Source organism: Pleurodeles waltl, chromosome 2_1 (assembly GCF_031143425.1).
Source record: "Pleurodeles waltl isolate 20211129_DDA chromosome 2_1, aPleWal1.hap1.20221129, whole genome shotgun sequence".
NCBI lineage: Eukaryota > Metazoa > Chordata > Amphibia > Caudata > Salamandridae > Pleurodeles > Pleurodeles waltl.
Window position 1 is genome coordinate 215,424,131 of NC_090438.1, and position 18,361 is coordinate 215,442,491.

Consider the following 18,361-nt stretch of genomic DNA (forward strand, 5'->3'; position numbering starts at 1 on the left):
CTTCTCACCACCATAGAGTATGACGCTCCCTCCTCCATAGCCACAGAAGTGGGAGAAAGCATGTCAGTATCTGGCAAGGCTAGTTCACAGATTCTTGGAGCTGGCATTCCAAAGGGTCCAGTGACCCCTCCCATTCCTTGGCATAACCTAGCCCATAGGAATAAGGCTCAAGGACCCTGGTGCAGTCCATCAGGTTCCATTTGAACAGGTGCAACCCCTTTGCAGAAGGACTACTTATCGGAGATAATGGCCTTCAAGGCTAGGAGAAATAAGGACACTCGCCCGCCCACAGGCTCTGAATGAGGTTGAGACTGTTTTCCTGATGGGGGCGTGGGGAAAGAATATACATGCTTATTGGAGAGATCCACCGCCCTTACCTCTGCCTCTAAGCTTGTGCTGGCAGACAAGGAGGTTTTGGGGCTACTGTGTCTGATAAGGCTGTCCCTACCGAAAGGATAAATCCCTGGCAAATCCCCAAAAGTCACAAACCTGCCTATAGTGTCATGGGGTTGAAGCAGTTGAAGATCCAGAGAGCAGGCCGCTGTGTCGCTGGCCTTAAATCTTTCCAGAGCAGCATTTGCTTAACTTAAAATAAACCACTTCCATCAAACTGACAAGCAGTTTCTGAGCCTGATGCGTCTCATAGAGACTGAAGTACCCACTGCTCTTGCACGGAGTCTGCCGTATGTAGGCCAGACTTGATTATGCACCTAAAAGTATTTTGCCCATCTTTCAAGACTTCCTGAAAATGTGCTTGCATGTCTTCCAGAGCATGAGGCACTAACATCTGAAGCATGTCCCACAGGACCTAAACGTAGCTGGCTAAAAGATAATTAGCATTCAGCTACTTCAGGGCCTTAGGCATTGAGGAACTTCTTCCCCATACTTTTAGATTTTGTGGGTTCTTTGTCCGAAGGGTGTAAGGTAAAAGTGCTGTGTATCTCCCCTGAGGAGCAGGATACCTGAATTACCAGGTTCTCTGGGAAACGGTGTGCAGCGAATAACAATGGGTCACCAGGAGCAGGGAAAAGGTTTTTGCCACTAGCCTATTTACTGCACCTGCAAAGGACAGCTTCACCCAGGTTGCTAGGATAGGTTCCCCCAAAACCTCACTGAAAGGCAGTAACGGCTCCGACGAGTTTGATGGTAGTTGAACCTGAGTGAGAACATCCATCTTTGCGTATACAGAGGAGCATCGTAGAACCAGAACCTCAGCTGCTATCTCTACGCCAGAGTGAAATGAGAGAATCTCTGGGGTTGTGCTTCCAGCAAATAGTCCAGACCACTGGCAGAGAACAGGATGGGAATATCATAAGTATTTTCACCCCCATCATCACACTGGGGTTAAAGTTCCAAGGGTTTAGAGTCTCTTCCAAAGATATCATGAATATTTTGCCTAAAATTGTTTTCTTCAACAATCCCTTGCACTTTTCTCTTGGATCCTCCTTTTGAGAAGGAGGCTCCATAGGCAGAGGTGGTCATGCCAATGGGTTTGAGCGCAGCTTCAGAGGAGGTGGCAGTGTTAGCAACAGCACTGATGGCAGAACCACGTAGGTGTGCACTGGTGTGAAGACTGTTGAAGGAATAGGTGCAATGCCATATGGAGCAATTTGCATGAACAAGGGAAGGGTGAAGTGGTGAGTCTGAAGGGTGTGCACCCTAGCGAAAATGCCAAACAAAGCATTAGAGACTGCAACTGAGTCCACACCCAGCGCCAAGAACTCTGGGAAACATGGTGTCAGTGCTGGGAAGTCCGGCATCTGTGGTGCTGGCACCGGTGGATCTGGCAAAAATAATGTTTGTGCCAATTGAGTCAAAAAGTAAGGCGTTGGCGGAGCTGGCTCAAAAATCCGGTTCAACCAAGGTACAGGCACAAAGCTGCCCAGAGCAGTGTCAGATGGCTCCCCCATTACCAACTCCGGCTCAAGGATGAAGAGCCTGTGGAGATTGGGCTTGTTTAGGAGACTTACCTCTGTAAGAGTATTTCTAATGTTGTCTGTGCTTCTTTTGTTTTCCTGAGGAATGTGAGGCTTGGGGCCTTGAACATCAACTAATCTGTCTGTCTGTCCTTAAAGGGTCATAAACTACTTGGCCTCTCTCTCCTTGATGACCTTCGGATGCATCCTGAGGTACAAGACACAGGTGGGGGAATCATGATCCGATCCCAAGCACCACAACCATAAGGAGTGTGGGCTTGTGATGGCCATTTTTCCCTTGCAATCCCTACAAGGCTTGAAGTCTGAATGTTTTGGAGTCATCATAGCGCCTGCAGTAAAATTTCTGTGAGGAAAACTCATGACTCAAGAGAGGAAGTGATCTGCAGACTTGTGTTGTGCTGAAGCAGTAGAAAAAAAGATCTGACGTTGTGCCAGGATAGGTGTTAAAAAAAATATGGCTTGGAGAGTTTTTCTGGTGCCATTTTGGTGTCAATATTTAGCAAGCACCTCCACCAGCTATGTGAGAGCTTTGAAGTTCCCAGATACAGACTGGGATAATTCTACAGGTAAGGAATGCGCAGGAAGAAGTATCCATCAGAAATATAACTTACTGGTACACTAAGTTCTATAAATACTGCATGTAAAGATACATACCTACTAAATTTCGTGGAACTTGAATCACATCTTCAGCAAATTCAAGATAACTTCTGGCCTTTTTCACAGCCTCATGGTCCTAAAAGTCAAACAGAGGAAAATAACAGATCTAAAATGTAATACTGCACTTTGTAACATATTTCAGTGTTATTTTGCATGGAGTTGCAATGCCATACATGCTTACTATACCTCTCCATAAATATGAAATGTGCAGGAATCTTCATCCAAATCTATTGCAGTAACACCTGGTACTTTTCGAGCTTGCTGAATAGTGGCACCATGAGTTCCAATAGCCAAGCCCATTAAGTCTTCTCGAACGACAAACTGTTCATGAAATCGTGATGCCAGCTGCCTTGAGCTCTGAAAATAAACAGTGCAAGATATTTTTGTTCTCAGTTACAAAAAATAGTTAACCTATTTGCACTGTATCATGAAGAAATATTTTGAACAATTTGAGAATTTTGTATCTCTCAGAACACGCAATGAAAGAGGTATGTTTAGAACAAAATCACTTGCTCTCAAAATAGTAGCATCTTCTGAACTAACACACAGTATTTTGCTTAAGTTGATCATGGGAAACAAAGTTGAGATTAAGCCTGAATGTCAGGTAAAATATATCTTGAAAGGCAACTTTTATCATAGCTAGAACTTACGTAAAGTGACCTGCCAGACCTTAGAGTGGTTTTCCCCAAACCTTTTGCCTACTGACCTCCTGTTGCTGAAATGTGGTTTTGTTGGCTTCAAGACTCTGTGCACCTTTGCCTACCAGTGTTAAAGTGCTTGTTCTCACTCAAAACTTGGTCAAACTGGCCTACACCTAATTGGCACCTAGTAAATTGGTGTAACATGCAAGCAAAGAAATAATAATATTAATAATTAAAAAAAAATAGCCAAGCTCAATGCTTCTGTCAGCAGGAGCACCTGAATACCCTCTTGGTGATTAGTTAGCATAGCATACCATCAAATAAGCTGGAAAAAAGTACTGGCTCAACTGCCACCTACAAACAATGATGGGATACTGGAAGTACTCTGTGTGCTTTAAAGTATCAACAAAGTTTTCTCCCAACCATTTCCAACTTGAGCCTCTAAGGCCACATTATCTATACTTATATCACACTTCTTTTAAAAAGGTGCAGGTCACTAGTTTCCTTTTAGTGACTTTGTATACATGTTTAAAAACAGTTAACTTTCTTCAAAACAAATACTTGAAAATCAAACAGAGCCTGATATAGGCTGTTCTAAGCTATTTATTTTGCACAAAATTGGCTTTTAAAAAAAAAATAAAAGTATGTATGTTTATTTCACAAATGCTTTCTTTAAAAAATGTATCAAGATCCTGCGCATGGGTAGGATTAGTAAGTGCTTATGATTTATAATGATGATACCCGAGAGAAGAAATACATGGTTTTAATGTTAACTCCCATAGGAAACTTTGCCCTTATTAAAACAAAAAAAAAACTCTGAACTGAATTACAGGTAACTTGCCACAAAACTGTAACTTTACTAGGTGTTATTCACTTGGCTTCGTTAAGAGGGAGAGTTCACTAAACAATTCATTTGCTAATAACTCGGAAACAGTTTGACAAATGTACACACTATTTGGCGAACATTGATCCTGCTTGGTTTCTGTCTAAACTTCCGGTTTCATTTAGGTCCATCAAATGGGGGCGAGTCAAAAATGGCTTACTTGCTCATAACTTCGGTTCTGTTTGATGCATCACAAATTTTATTCCAATCAAACAGCTTTGGTATAACATCTGTTTTTGGAGGACAAAATACAGAGGGGTGAAAGAAAAAATGAGGAGTTTCTATATTAACTGCTAAAAGAAACTTTGCGCTCCACTAATAAGAACTGCTGAAAGGAACTGTATAAAACCTGGCATAAAACTAGAACTCTACTCAGGTGCGTGACTTCACGTGGTTTAATGTAAATCTGTTGAGTAATTCTGAGCGATTTGCATTAAAAACATGTTGGGTGAGCCCTCTGGTGAATCTCCTATGTGCACAGCGGAAAGCCTTCCACAGTGGAGCGGAAGGATGGACCCCGTGTCCAACGTTTGCTGCACAGAGCCTAAAACCATGCAGAGCAGCTGTTAGGCACAACAAAGAAACATAAAGCACTTTAGAAAGAATTCAAAATTCAACCGTAAAATCTTCATCAAGGTACAGTACTCATATCATATTAAAGCACATTTAGAAAAAAAACTCTTTCAAATACACAAAGTAAAAGGAGTTAAAGTACAGATATGAATTAGACCTTAAAACAACTCTGAAACTCTCCAGTTCTGGCTAGGTATACAAATCAATCTGAAGTCGTTATCATTTCTAAATCAAGTGGTAGCCAATAAACAACTCCTTGTGATAGAATCTTAAATTACTTTTGAACTGTTATTTTCAACATCTCCTTGTGCATGGCTGCAGTTAGAAAATTAAAGTATAGAGTTAATAGTTAATGTAAATATCATTAAAACCTACGCATGCTCAAGGGGATTACATATTTAACAGAGAGGACTATTATTAAATGAAGACCGAGAACAGTTTCTGCTAATCCTGTTTAGTATCTGTTCATATTACCAATAGAACCCTGGCTTAGAAGAATGCTGCAAAAGGATTAACCAAAACTTATTACTAGATAATTCACAACAACGAATTAAACGTTTTTTCAGAAAACGTCTCAAATTAGATTTCATTATATTTTATTTTTGCTTAGTTACTGGTGTTAAATAAAAATTGTTACCTACCTCTAGCTGTTTACTTGCTTCTTCGTTCCTCAACATCAGAGACAACTTGGTACGAAGACTTCGAAAGTGCATATCGCTCAGCATGCTTGCTCTTTTTATTGTAACATCATTGGTAGACTAAAAGAAATGACAGTGTTAAAATACAATTAAAACAATTTAATGAATACAACGCAGACTATTAGAAAATGCAATAAGTGTGAAATGCTAAGATGATTCTCTACATATAGAGTAGTGGGTACGGTATAACTACAAAACTGTTAGGCAAAAAACAGAGGCTGTTCGTTAACAGTACACTCTGCATCAGAAGAAATTACATCTACCTCCAGTAAATCTGTTGCTTGTGCTCTCATTGCGAGTTCCAATTCAAATACCATCTGAAGAGCAGCCAGGGTACAAAAATCCTAGAATGACATACTTGTAATAAGCAAGAAAAGGATTCCACGAAAAGAGGAGCAATATTACTAGTCACAGGCCATCACTTTTTACCTCTCAAGAACGAGAGCCTGTGACTTGCAAGAGAAGCATACCTTTACAAAGTTTTTGTTTTTTTAAAGTTGGTGAAACAGAAGTAGTGGCTAAGTGGAGTCTTGTAAAGAAACCTGATTTTGGTCAACCAAAATACAGTGTTCCTGCATATTCTAGCAACTCTGTATATCAATGCAGCGGTACTTTGAAACTGCTGTTCGAAGGACGTGCAATAAATCGGAAAACCATGGGACCTGGTATTTGCGGTGCAGTGTCAACCGGTCCTCAGTTTGACAGTCTTGCTGATTGTTAGACTTTTCATCCTTGGCGTGGTCTCCCTTAATGTTTTGCCTCTGTTCCCCAGGTTGCTGATGAGCACTGGTCTCTGATTGTGCTGTTTTTGTTACTCTGGGCCCTTTACCATTGCTAACCAGTGCTAAAGTGCAAGTGATCCTTTACAAAATGTGTATGTAATTGGCTTCTTATCCATGACTGGCATTTTGATTCCCTAGTAAAATGCACTAGAGGTGCCAGGGCCTGTAAATCAAATGCTACTAGTGGGCCTGCAACACTGGCTGTGCCGCCCACATAAGTAGCTCTGTAATCATGTCTCAGACCTGCCACTACAGTGTCTGTATGTGCAGTTTTAACTGTAAATTCGACTTGGCAAGTGTACCCACTTGCCAGGTCTAAACCTTCCCTTTTCTTACATATAAGAAACACCTGAGGTAGGCCCTAGGTAGCCCCAAGGGAAGGGTGCAGTGTATGGTTAAAGTAGGACATATAGTAATGTGTTTTATATGTCCGGACAGGGAAATATTGCTAAATTAGTTTTTCACTGTTGCATGGCCTGTCCCTCTCATAGGTTAACATGGGGGCTACCTTTAAATCTGATTAAAGTGTAGATTCCGGTTGGAAGTGAATGGACATGTGGAGTTTGGGGTCTTTGAGCTCACAATTTAAAAATACATCTTTTAGTAAAGTTGATTTTAAGATTGTGTGTTTGAAAATGCCACTTTTAGAAAGTGAGCATTTTCTTGCTTATACCATTTCTGTGACTCTGCCTGTTTGTGGATTCCCTGTCTGGGTCAGTTTGACGGGGGTGGTTGCACCTCACACTAGACAGTGACACAAAGGGAGCTGGGGTGTATTCGCATTTCCTGATGAGCCATCTGTGATAAGGGGGGGGGAGTGTTCACTCACACCTGAAAGGGCTGTGTCTGCCCTCACACAATGCAGGCTCCAACCCCCGGTGAGTGTCTGGGGCCTGGCCTGGGCAAGGCAGGATTTCACATTCAAGAGAGATTTTACTTTGAAGTAGGCCTACTTCAAAGGAGATTGGGTATAAGAAGGGCACCCAAAACCACAGACTTTAGAACATTTCTGGAAACAAGAGGAACCTCTGCCTGGAGAAGAGCTGAGGAAGAAGAGCTACCCTGCCTGTGACTGTGCTTTGTGGAGCTATCCTGCAGTTGCTGCTTCTGCCAGAGTAAGAGGGCAAAGACTGGACTTTGTGTGCCTTCCATCTTGAGAAGAACTCTCCAAGGGCTTGATTTAGAGCTTGCCTCCTGTTGTTTGAATTCTCAGGGACAGCAAATACTTCTCTCTGGCAGCACCTGGAGTCACTGGAGAGACTCCTACTCTGCCCTGTGGTGCCCATCCAGTTCCTGGGATCCTGAAAGGAGAAGCTGGCAGCCTAAGAGGAAGAAATCCACGCACAGAGTGCCGTGCGGGGAAAAGATCGACACAACTCTGATCTGCGGCTGAAGAAACGACACGCCGCATTCTCTGCGGCTGAAAATCGACGCTCGCCGGAAACGCGACCGAAGATTCGACGCACAGAGCTGGAAAAACGACACCCTGCATCGCTGACGGAGCCTGGGAGATCGCAACCCACGCTGTGTGGTTTTCGGGTCATCGTGTGGCTGGATTTCCGATGCAAGCACCGCTGGGCGTGTAAACACAACGCAAGGCCTACCCGGACCCGAGTGCTGAACGGATTGGCGCTTCTCTCTCCTACGGAGAGAAGAAACGAAGCGCCCCAACCTGACGAAAGGAGAAACAACGCAAGGTCTCACTCGTGAGTGAAATCGACGCATCGCAAGCCCTTTTTGACACACACTCGCCCGTGCAAGGTTATTTTTGACACACCCAAGGTACATTTTCACGCTAACAGTGTTAGTGTATGTTTAAAACTACTTAAAGACTCTTTTTGATTTTTAATTGATAACTTGACTTGTGTATTGTGGATTTTTGTCGTTTTGGTCTTGTTTTGTTTAGATAAATATTTCCTATTTTTCTAAAACTGTGTTGTGTCATTTTGTAGTGCTTTCATCAAGTTACTGTGTGTGTTGGTACACATACTTTACACCTAGCTCTCTGAAGTTATGCCTACTGCTCGTGCCAAGCTACCAAGGGGGTAAGCAGGGGTTAGCTGAGGGTGATTCTCTTTTACCCTGACTAGAGTGAGGGTCCTTGCTTGGATGGGGGTAACCTGACTGCCAACTAAAGACCCCATTTCTAACATTGGTGATCAGCGGTTGGGATATGGACTTGTATTTGTACTTGACATAGAGTAAATAAGTGTACACTACTGTTTTGAGTGCAGACCCCTACGTGACCACATACTACTTGTTTGGTGATCTTTGATTTTTCTCTTTTTGCTTGGGTTTTTCCCTACATCCATTTTTGTGGTAATCCTTGATTGACTTCTGAACTTCATTTGGGAACTTTTCTGCTTTTTGGAACTTTACACTTTTGTTGACTTTTCATCATGTCCCAATTTGGAGATGCATCAGTTGGAGCTGCTTTTGACATGGAGAAATTGGATAGCTATACCAAGGCTCAGCTAAAGCAGTTTTGTAAACGTTTTGACTGTCCCATTAAGAGCTCATCCAAGAAGGAGGAGCTGCAAAAGGTGCTGAGGGCCTGGGTGACAGCCAAGAGCACTGAAGGTCACACAGAGGATGAGGGAGATGAGGAGGAGGAGGAGGAAGAGTGTTCAATACACAATAGTATTGTTGGTGGGCCAGTTATGTCCAGGGAGAGGGTCTCCAGGGCAGGTAGCAGTGTCTCATCTAAGGGTCTGACCCCTGAAGAATTGCAGGACAGACAGGCAGACAGGGAGCACCAGAGGGAGCTGGAGAAAATGAGGATGGCCCTAGAAGAGAAAAAGATTTTATTGGCTCATGAGCGTAGCTTGAGAGAGCTGGATCAGAGGAGCCAGTCTAGTAGGGATGGTGGCAGCCACATTACAGTGCAGCCTGAAAGGAGGGTGCACATTCTTAAAGATCTTGTGAAGGATTACAAGAGGGAGGATGACATATACTTGTGGTTCAAGGGGTATAAGTCTGCTCTCCATATGAATCTGGTCCCTGAACCTCATTGGGGGGGCGGGTCTGTGGATGCACTTTGAGGTAGAGGGGAGGGATACACTGACAGCCTTAGGGGACGCTCAGAATCTCACCTATTTAACATGAAGGATGGCTTGCTCACAAGGTATGGTCTCACCCCTGAGCAGTACAAGGATAAGTTTAGGTCCTACAAGAAGAAGAAATACCCAAACATGGTTGGAATGTGTTGATTCTTATTGAAGGTCACTGGATGGTTGGGTGAAGGGCAGTAAGGTAACTACGTATGAGGGGCTTCACAATCTGATAGCTTGGGAGCACTTGTACAGTTTATGTTTTCCAGAGCTGCTCCAGCACCTGATTGACAGCAAGCTGACTGACCCCAGGAAGCAGACCGCTGGGAGAGCACCAGAATCCAAAAGAGGTATGGGGGAAACCACGCCAAGGGTGGGCAGGGTCCCTCTCAGAAGACAGGGGGTGGGGGGTACAGGTAAACAGGGGGAGTTCTCTAAAAGGACCCAAACTGATTCCCAGGGTAAGGATTCCCAACCCCCCAGTGAGAAGAAGCCATGCTACTCCAAAGGGAAGCCAGTGGCAGGTGGTCCCCCACGTAAGTGCTATGCATGTGACCAGGTGGGTTATGTGAGGGGGGGACCCCAAATGCCCCAAAAGTACACCAGCACCCACTGGTGCTCCGTCCCAGGGTTTGGCCAGTGTAGCGCTTGGTGAGGAGTTGGTTTCAGGTGGGTGGGAAGAAATGGTTTCTTACCTGTAACTCCAGTTCTCTCGTAGGGGTATTTCCATGATAGTCATAAGCACTGAATAGTTCCGCGCGCCTGCGGGGACCCCGGAGCACTGTTGTGTAGTATATTCTTAAGTGCAATCATCAGCTCCTTGACAAAAAGGTCTGTGAAAAACACTTAAGAATAACAATGTGCAGCCTATGTGAACAGCTACACAGGCCAAATTGTTAGAAGAAAAAAACAGTTGTAGTGTAAATTTCACGTTTAAACCTCTATTTATTCTATAAATACATAAATAAATACATTCTCATATTTTATTTACACCTCTCATGAGAATAAAACAATGTAGGGCAGTGTAGCCCATAGGCTGCCATTATACAGAATGAAAATAGAGCTGTGCCTTTAAGAAAGTAAAGTCTTCCTGTTTCCCATCATGCACAGCAAAAGGCAGTTGCCTCAGTTCTTTTTTGGAGGCTATTAACCTGACATGAAGAAAAAACAAAACATTTGTTGGAGTACCAACCTCCATAATATTCATGTTCTATGTCAACTCCACCGGGGAGGAGGGAGGGTTGCTTATGACTATCATGGAAATACCCCTACGAGAGAACTGGAGTTACAGGTAAGAAACCATTTCTTCTCTCGTAGGGGATTTCCATGTATAGTCATAAGCACTGAATAGAGTAGCAAGCCCATCCCCATAACCGCGGTGGAGTAGATATAAGAATACTGAGAAAAACATGAATCATGCAAACAAATTCTTGAGCAAAGCCTGCCCAACCTGAGCATCTGCCCTAGCGTCTGTATCAAGGCAGTAATGCTTAGTAAAGGTATGGACCGACCTCCAAGTGGCAGCCTTGCATATTTCTGCCAAAGGGACATTTCTCATCAAGGCTACAGTAGCTGCTTTCCCTCTGGTAGAGTGGGCTTTTGGCCTACCACCAAGGGATTTGTTTGCTAACTGATAACATAACATTATACATGAAACAATCCACCTGGATAAAGATTGTTTAGATGTACCCAAACCTGTTCTGATTGGGCCATAGTTAATAAAAAGCTGTTGTGATTTTCGTAAGCTTTTTGTCCTGTCCAAGTAAAATTTCAATACTCTCTTTACATCCAGAGAGTGCAGAGTTCTCTCAGCAGGAGTAGCTGGATTCTGAAAGAAAGTCGGTAATGAAATTGTTTGGTTCACATGGAAGTCGGAGACTACCTTAGGTAAAAATTTGGGATGAGTTCTCATTACCACTTTTGCAGAATGAAAAACCGTGTAGGGTTCCTGAGCGCAAAGGGCCTGGATTTCGCTGACCCTACGCGCTGAAGTGATTGCCACCAGAAAAGCAGCTTTCCATGTGAGATGTTGCAGCGATGCCTTATGTATTGGCTCGAATGGCGGCAGCATCAGACGTGATAAGACAACGTTCAGTTCCCATGGAGGAGAAGGCTTTCTAATGGGGGGAAAAACCTTCTTTAAACCTTCTAGGAAATCCTTAATAATCGGTGTTGGACTTTTGCTTATGCAGGGTCATCCCCAGACTTTTTTGCCTCCTGCCTCCTATATTTTTCTGACATGTTGCTGTTGGCTTTTCAACTCTGAGCACTTTACCACTGCTAACCAGTGCTAAAGTGCATATGCTCTCCTGTTTAAATTGTATGTAAGTGGTTTATCCATGATTGGCATATTTGATTTACTAGTAAGTCCCTAGTAAGGTGCACTAGAGGTGCCAGGGCCTGTAAAACAAATGCTACTAGTGGGCCTGCAGCACTGGTTGTGCCACCCACATAAGTAGCTCTGTAATCATGTCTCAGACCTGCCACTGCAGTGTCTGTATGTGTATTTTTACACTGTAAATTCGACTTGGCAAGTGTACCCACTTGCCAGGCCTAAACCTTCCCTTTCCTTACATGTAAGGCACCCCTAAGGTATGCCCTAGGTAGCCCCAAGGGCAGGGTGCAGTGTATGGATAAGGTAGGACATATAGTAATGTGGTTTATATGTCCTGACAGTGAAATACTGCCAATTTCGTTTTCACTGTTGCAAGGTCTGTCTCTCTCTCATAGGATAATATGGGGGCTACCTTTAAATATGATTAAAGTGTAGATTCCCCTAGAGAGTAGATGGACATGTGGAGTTTGGGATCCCTGAACTCACAATTTAAAAATACATCTTTTAGTAAAGTTGATTTTAAGATTGTGAGTTTGGAAATGCCACTTTTAGAAAGTGAGCATTTTCTTGCTTAAACCATTCTGTGACTCTGCCTTGTTTGTGGATTCCCTGTCTGGGTCAGTTTGACAGTTGGGTTGTTTTTCACCTCACACCAGACAGTGACACAAAGGGAGCTGGGGTGTAATCTGCATTTCCTGATTAGCCATCTCTGCTAGGAGGGAGGGGTGGAGTGGTCACTCTCATCTGAAAGGACTGTGCCTGCCTCTGACAATGCTGTCTCCAACCCCCTGGTGTGTGTCTGAGGCCTTGCCTGGGCAAGGCAGGATTTCACAAGAAGGTGTGAGTCCCCTTTGAAGAAAGGTGACTTCAAAGACTAAAATGGGTATAAGAAGGGCACCCAAACTTACAAACTTTAGAAACACTTCTGGAATCAAGGGGAACCTCTGCCTGGAGAAGAGCTGATCGCTGAGGAACAAGTGCTGCCCTGCCTGTGACTGTGCTTTGTGGAGCTTTCCTGCAGTGCTGCTTCTGCCAGAGTAAGAGGGCAAAGACTGGACTTTGTGTGCCTTCCATCTTGAAGAAGAAATCTCCAAGGGCTTGATGTAGAGCTTGCCTCCTGTTGTTGAAGTCTCAGGGATAGCAAAGACTTCTTCCTGCCAGCACCTGGAGTCTCTGGAGAGACCCCTACTCTGCTCTGTGGTGCCCTGCCAGTTCCTGGGACCCTGAAAGGAGAGGCTGGCAGCCTAAGGACAAAAATACACGCACCGAGCGCCGTGCGGAGAAAAGATCGACGCGAATCCGATCGCGGCTGAGAAAACGACGCGACGCCGGCTCCGCAGCTGAGAAACGACGCCGCAGGAAACGCGACCGAAGAATCGACGCCCGGAGCAGGAGAAACGACGCGCAGCATCGCTGACGAAGGCTGAGAGATCGCAACCTGCGCCGCGGGACTTTCGGACCGTCGCGGGGCTGGCTTTTTCGACGCGCATCGCCGTGCCGAGCTGTTTTCGACGCATATAACCGTGCAGGGTTATTTTCGACGCACACCGCCCGTGCGGGGTTATTTTTGACGCAAACCAGGTACATTTACACGCTAGCAGCGCTAGTGTGTTGTTACAACTACCTAAAGACTCTTTTTATTTTAAACCTTTTAAAAATCATAACTTGACTTGTGTATGTTGGATTTTTGTCGTTTTGGTCTTGTTTTGTCTAGATAAATATTTCCTATTTTTCTAAACTGGTGTTGTGTCATTTTGTAGTGTTTTCATTAAGTTACTGTGTGTGTTGGTACAAATACTTTACGCCCAGCACTCTGAGGTTAAGCCTACTGCTCTGCCAAGCTACCAAGGGGGTAAGCAGGGGTTAGCTGAGGGTGATTCTCTTTTATCCTAACTAGAGTGAGGGTCCTTGCTTGAACAGGGGGTAACCTGACTGTCAACCAAAGACCCCATTTCTAACATTGGTGACCAGCGGTCGGGATTGGACTTGTATTTGTACTTGACATACAGTAATTGAGTGTACACTACTGTTTTGATCTCAGACCACTACGTGACCACATACTACTTGTTTGGTGATCTTTTGATTTTTCTCTTAAGGACTCTTTTTATTCTACTTCCATGATTTTGCTGATCCCTTGACTGATTCTTTTTACTTCATTGGGAAATTATTTTTTTTCTGCCTTTGGAACTTGTGACCATCATGTCTCAATCTGGAGATGCAACAGCTGGAGCTGTGTTTGAAATGGAGAAACTGAAGGAGTACTCAGTTGCTCAATTGAAACAGTTCCTTAAAGATCTTGACTGTCCCACTGAGAGCTCCACCAGGGAGGGGGAGCTGCAACAGGCACAGAGGGCCGAGGTGACAATCAAGAAGGCTGGAGGGCACACAGAGGAGAAGAATGTGGGTGGGGAAGTGCAGAGGATACACAGTGGTGTAGTGGAGGTACCTGTTACGCCTGGGGGGAGGGTCCCCAGGAGGGGTAGCAGGGTGTCATCCAAGGGTCTGACTCCTAAAGAGTTACAGGACAGACAGGCAGAAAGGGTTCGCCGGTTGGAGGCAGAAAAGTTGAGGATGCAAAGGGAGTATGACAGGTGGGAAAAGTTGGAAGAAAGGAGGAGGAACTTAGAGATTAAAAAAATGATTTATGCTTACGAGCTTAAATTGAAAGAGCTGGAAGTCATGAGGGCTGAGTCCAGCTGGAATGGTGGCAGCAACAATTGTATATCCAGTGATGCTGCAGAAGTGCACATGCCCAGAGAGGTGGTGCCCTACTTGAAGGAGGGAGTTAACACACGCCAGGAGGTTCAGGGGTATGAGGTAGCTCCAGTGATGCACAGGGTCCCTGAGGTGGATTGGGGAACTGGCATGGGGAGTCATATTCCTACTGGTGGGAGGGACACTCTACTGACTCTAGTTGAGAGTGACAGGGAGAGGGGTTCCCCCCAGGTAGAAGTCCTGGTTATGGAGTGTGAAGACATCCCAGAAGAGTGTGGGTTGAATGTCAGGGACAGTCAGGTACTGTCTCACCAGTCTCAGGAGGGTGATGTGGGGTGCTTTTTCAAAGCAGAGTCACTGGATGGTTGGGTGAAGGGTACTTTGGTTAATTCATGTGAGGGGCTGAGTGATGTAATTGCTGGAGAGCATATGTCTAGTCCTTATTTTCCAGAGCTATGCCAACACCAGGTGGAGTGTGAGTTCTCTGACCCCAGGGAGCTTACAATGGAGGCAGACTTCTGGGTGAGTACCAGAGAGTCTGAAGAGGCATTTGGGGGTGCTCCTGAGAGGAGTGGTCTAGGTAGTTCCCAACCAGGTGAGGTAGGGAAGGATTGTAGTGTCCCAGGTAGGTCCCAGTGTAGTGGGATGGGTGAGGGACCCCATGTCCAGTCTCAGAGGAGAGGGAATGGGGATGGGTTGAGGCCCAAGGTGCCCAAGATCCGGTCCCAGGTCCTGGAGGGTTCCCTGCGGGAACACCAGGAGGGGAGCCTAGCCTGTACCATAGGGCCATCTGTTGAGGGAGACCCCACAGTGTCAGGAGAACTTGGGGGGGCGGCTGTAGCCAGCGTCCCACCAGTTCTGGTGTCTGGCAGTACCACTCCTAGTGAGGGGGTGCAGAAGTCCAGACAGAGGGTTGCGAGGGGGTTGCGGACCCCAGTGGAGAACCTGGAGGGTCAGGGGTCAGCTCTGAGTGCAGAGCCCCCCAGGAATGACCTTGGTGAGACCATTTCTGGGCTGGGGGGAATCCAGACTCTGTCAGATGGGCAGAGGTCAGGAGACCTGCGCCAGCCAGACTCTTGTAGGGCCCTTGGGGAAAGTGTTTCCCTTGTGGGGGGTAGGTGTGCCCCCCAGGAAGTCCTGGTGCGCCAGGCAATGATTCAACCGCAGGATGGTGACTCTGGGTTGAATGATCAGGTTCAGGGGGTAAACTCTGACCTGATGGGGAGTACGTGTGCTCCCAAGGAAGTCCTGGTGCGCCAGGCAGTGGTTCAACCGCAGGGTAGTGACTCTGGGTTGGATTGCCAGATTCAGGGGGTAAGCTCTGATCTGGTAGGGGGTAGGTGTGCTCCCCTGGAAGTCCTGGTGTGCCAGGCAATGGTTCAACCGCAGGGTGGTGACTCTGGGTTGAATGATCAGGTTCAGGGGGTAAACTCTGACCTGATGGGGGGTAAGTGTGCTCCCAAGGAAGTCCTGGTGTGCCAGGCAGTGGTTCAACCGCAGGGTGGTGACCCTGGGTTGGATGACCAGGTTCAGAGGGTAAACTCTGACCTGGTAGGGGGTAGGTATGCCCCCCAAGAAGTCCTGGTTTGCCAGGCAATGATCCAGTCTGTGGGTACAGGCCCTGGATTGGGAGGCCAGGTTAAGGGTGTCCCCCCTGACCTGGAGGAAGGGGCTACTGCTAACAGTGCCCCTACCATGTTGTCTTCTGGGGGGGCCGCTCCTAGTTGGGTGGTTCAGGACCCCAGAAGAGAGGGCAGGGGGAGGGAAGCCTCACCCCTGGCCCTGGTCCAACCTGAAGGTACAGACCCCAGGTTGGAGGATCAGTTGCAGGTTAACATCCCTGCACTGATGGAAGAATTGTGCAGGACTGCTTCTACAAGCACCCTGACAGTTTTTGACTCTGGGGGTGCCGCTTCTGCAGGGAGGGTACAGAGCCCAAGAGGGGAGGACCAGGGTCAGGTTGTCATCCCTGACCTGGTGGAAGAGAGAGTGGTCAAAGGGTGCCAGGCACCTGGGGTTACCACCCCCCACTCTCCACAGTCACAGTGGTTAGAGAGGCCTGAGGTCGGGCTCTCATCCCTGACAGTTGTCTGGGGCCACTGTGGCTTGCTGTCCTGGTGGACAGAGTTGCCCCTGGGGGGGGGAGGACGAGAGTCACACCCCGGGGGTGGAGTGGGCAACACCACTGTGTTGGCCCTGGTGGTACTATCTGCCCATTGCAATTCATCTGTGAGCAAAGTAAAGTTAGGTGCTGCACAGATGGTGTCTGTAGATGTGGAGAAGGGTTCCCCATGGGTTAGCTTAGTGGGCCCTGAGAGTATGGACAGAGGGATCCAACTGGAGTCAGGAAGGCGTAGAACTGGAACATGCCCCTGCTGTTGTGGGCCTGGGTCCTTGTTCTATCGCCCCAATCAGGGAAGTACATCAAGGTATTGATTGTTCTCCCCTGGCTTTAGGCTGGTAGGGGGTCGTGTTGGACTTTTGCTTATGCAGGGTCATCCCCAGACTTTTTTGCCTCCTGCCTCCTATATTTTTCTGACATGTTGCTGTTGGCTTTTCAACTCTGAGCACTTTACCACTGCTAACCAGTGCTAAAGTGCATATGCTCTCCTGTTTAAATTGTATGTAAGTGGTTTATCCATGATTGGCATATTTGATTTACTAGTAAGTCCCTAGTAAGGTGCACTAGAGGTGCCAGGGCCTGTAAAACAAATGCTACTAGTGGGCCTGCAGCACTGGTTGTGCCACCCACATAAGTAGCTCTGTAATCATGTCTCAGACCTGCCACTGCAGTGTCTGTATGTGTATTTTTACACTGTAAATTCGACTTGGCAAGTGTACCCACTTGCCAGGCCTAAACCTTCCCTTTCCTTACATGTAAGGCACCCCTAAGGTATGCCCTAGGTAGCCCCAAGGGCAGGGTGCAGTGTATGGATAAGGTAGGACATATAGTAATGTGGTTTATATGTCCTGACAGTGAAATACTGCCAATTTCGTTTTCACTGTTGCAAGGTCTGTCTCTCTCTCATAGGATAATATGGGGGCTACCTTTAAATATGATTAAAGTGTAGATTCCCCTAGAGAGTAGATGGACATGTGGAGTTTGGGATCCCTGAACTCACAATTTAAAAATACATCTTTTAGTAAAGTTGATTTTAAGATTGTGAGTTTGGAAATGCCACTTTTAGAAAGTGAGCATTTTCTTGCTTAAACCATTCTGTGACTCTGCCTTGTTTGTGGATTCCCTGTCTGGGTCAGTTTGACAGTTGGGTTGTTTTTCACCTCACACCAGACAGTGACACAAAGGGAGCTGGGGTGTAATCTGCATTTCCTGATTAGCCATCTCTGCTAGGAGGGAGGGGTGGAGTGGTCACTCTCATCTGAAAGGACTGTGCCTGCCTCTGACAATGCTGTCTCCAACCCCCTGGTGTGTGTCTGAGGCCTTGCCTGGGCAAGGCAGGATTTCACAAGAAGGTGTGAGTCCCCTTTGAAGAAAGGTGACTTCAAAGACTAAAATGGGTATAAGAAGGGCACCCAAACTTACAAACTTTAGAAACACTTCTGGAATCAAGGGGAACCTCTGCCTGGAGAAGAGCTGATCGCTGAGGAACAAGTGCTGCCCTGCCTGTGACTGTGCTTTGTGGAGCTTTCCTGCAGTGCTGCTTCTGCCAGAGTAAGAGGGCAAAGACTGGACTTTGTGTGCCTTCCATCTTGAAGAAGAAATCTCCAAGGGCTTGATGTAGAGCTTGCCTCCTGTTGTTGAAGTCTCAGGGATAGCAAAGACTTCTTCCTGCCAGCACCTGGAGTCTCTGGAGAGACCCCTACTCTGCTCTGTGGTGCCCTGCCAGTTCCTGGGACCCTGAAAGGAGAGGCTGGCAGCCTAAGGACAAAAATACACGCACCGAGCGCCGTGCGGAGAAAAGATCGACGCGAATCCGATCGCGGCTGAGAAAACGACGCGACGCCGGCTCCGCAGCTGAGAAACGACGCCGCAGGAAACGCGACCGAAGAATCGACGCCCGGAGCAGGAGAAACGACGCGCAGCATCGCTGACGAAGGCTGAGAGATCGCAACCTGCGCCGCGGGACTT

The 18,361-nt window shown here is 46.3% G+C and overlaps 1 protein-coding gene across 2 annotated transcripts in view; it reads right to left on the reverse strand.

Moving 5' to 3' along the window:
* Window positions 1-18,361, reverse strand: part of FMR1 (fragile X messenger ribonucleoprotein 1) — a 385,399-nt gene that overhangs the window by 218,913 nt on the left and 148,125 nt on the right. For both annotated transcript variants that reach the window (XM_069212420.1, XM_069212419.1), the window contains exons 7-9: window positions 5,333-5,449; window positions 2,781-2,951; window positions 2,592-2,670 (exon numbers count right to left, since the gene is read on the reverse strand). In XM_069212420.1, coding sequence (XP_069068521.1) covers window positions 2,592-2,670; window positions 2,781-2,951; window positions 5,333-5,449 — 367 coding nt within the window. The remainder of the gene's footprint in view (window positions 1-2,591; window positions 2,671-2,780; window positions 2,952-5,332; window positions 5,450-18,361) is intronic.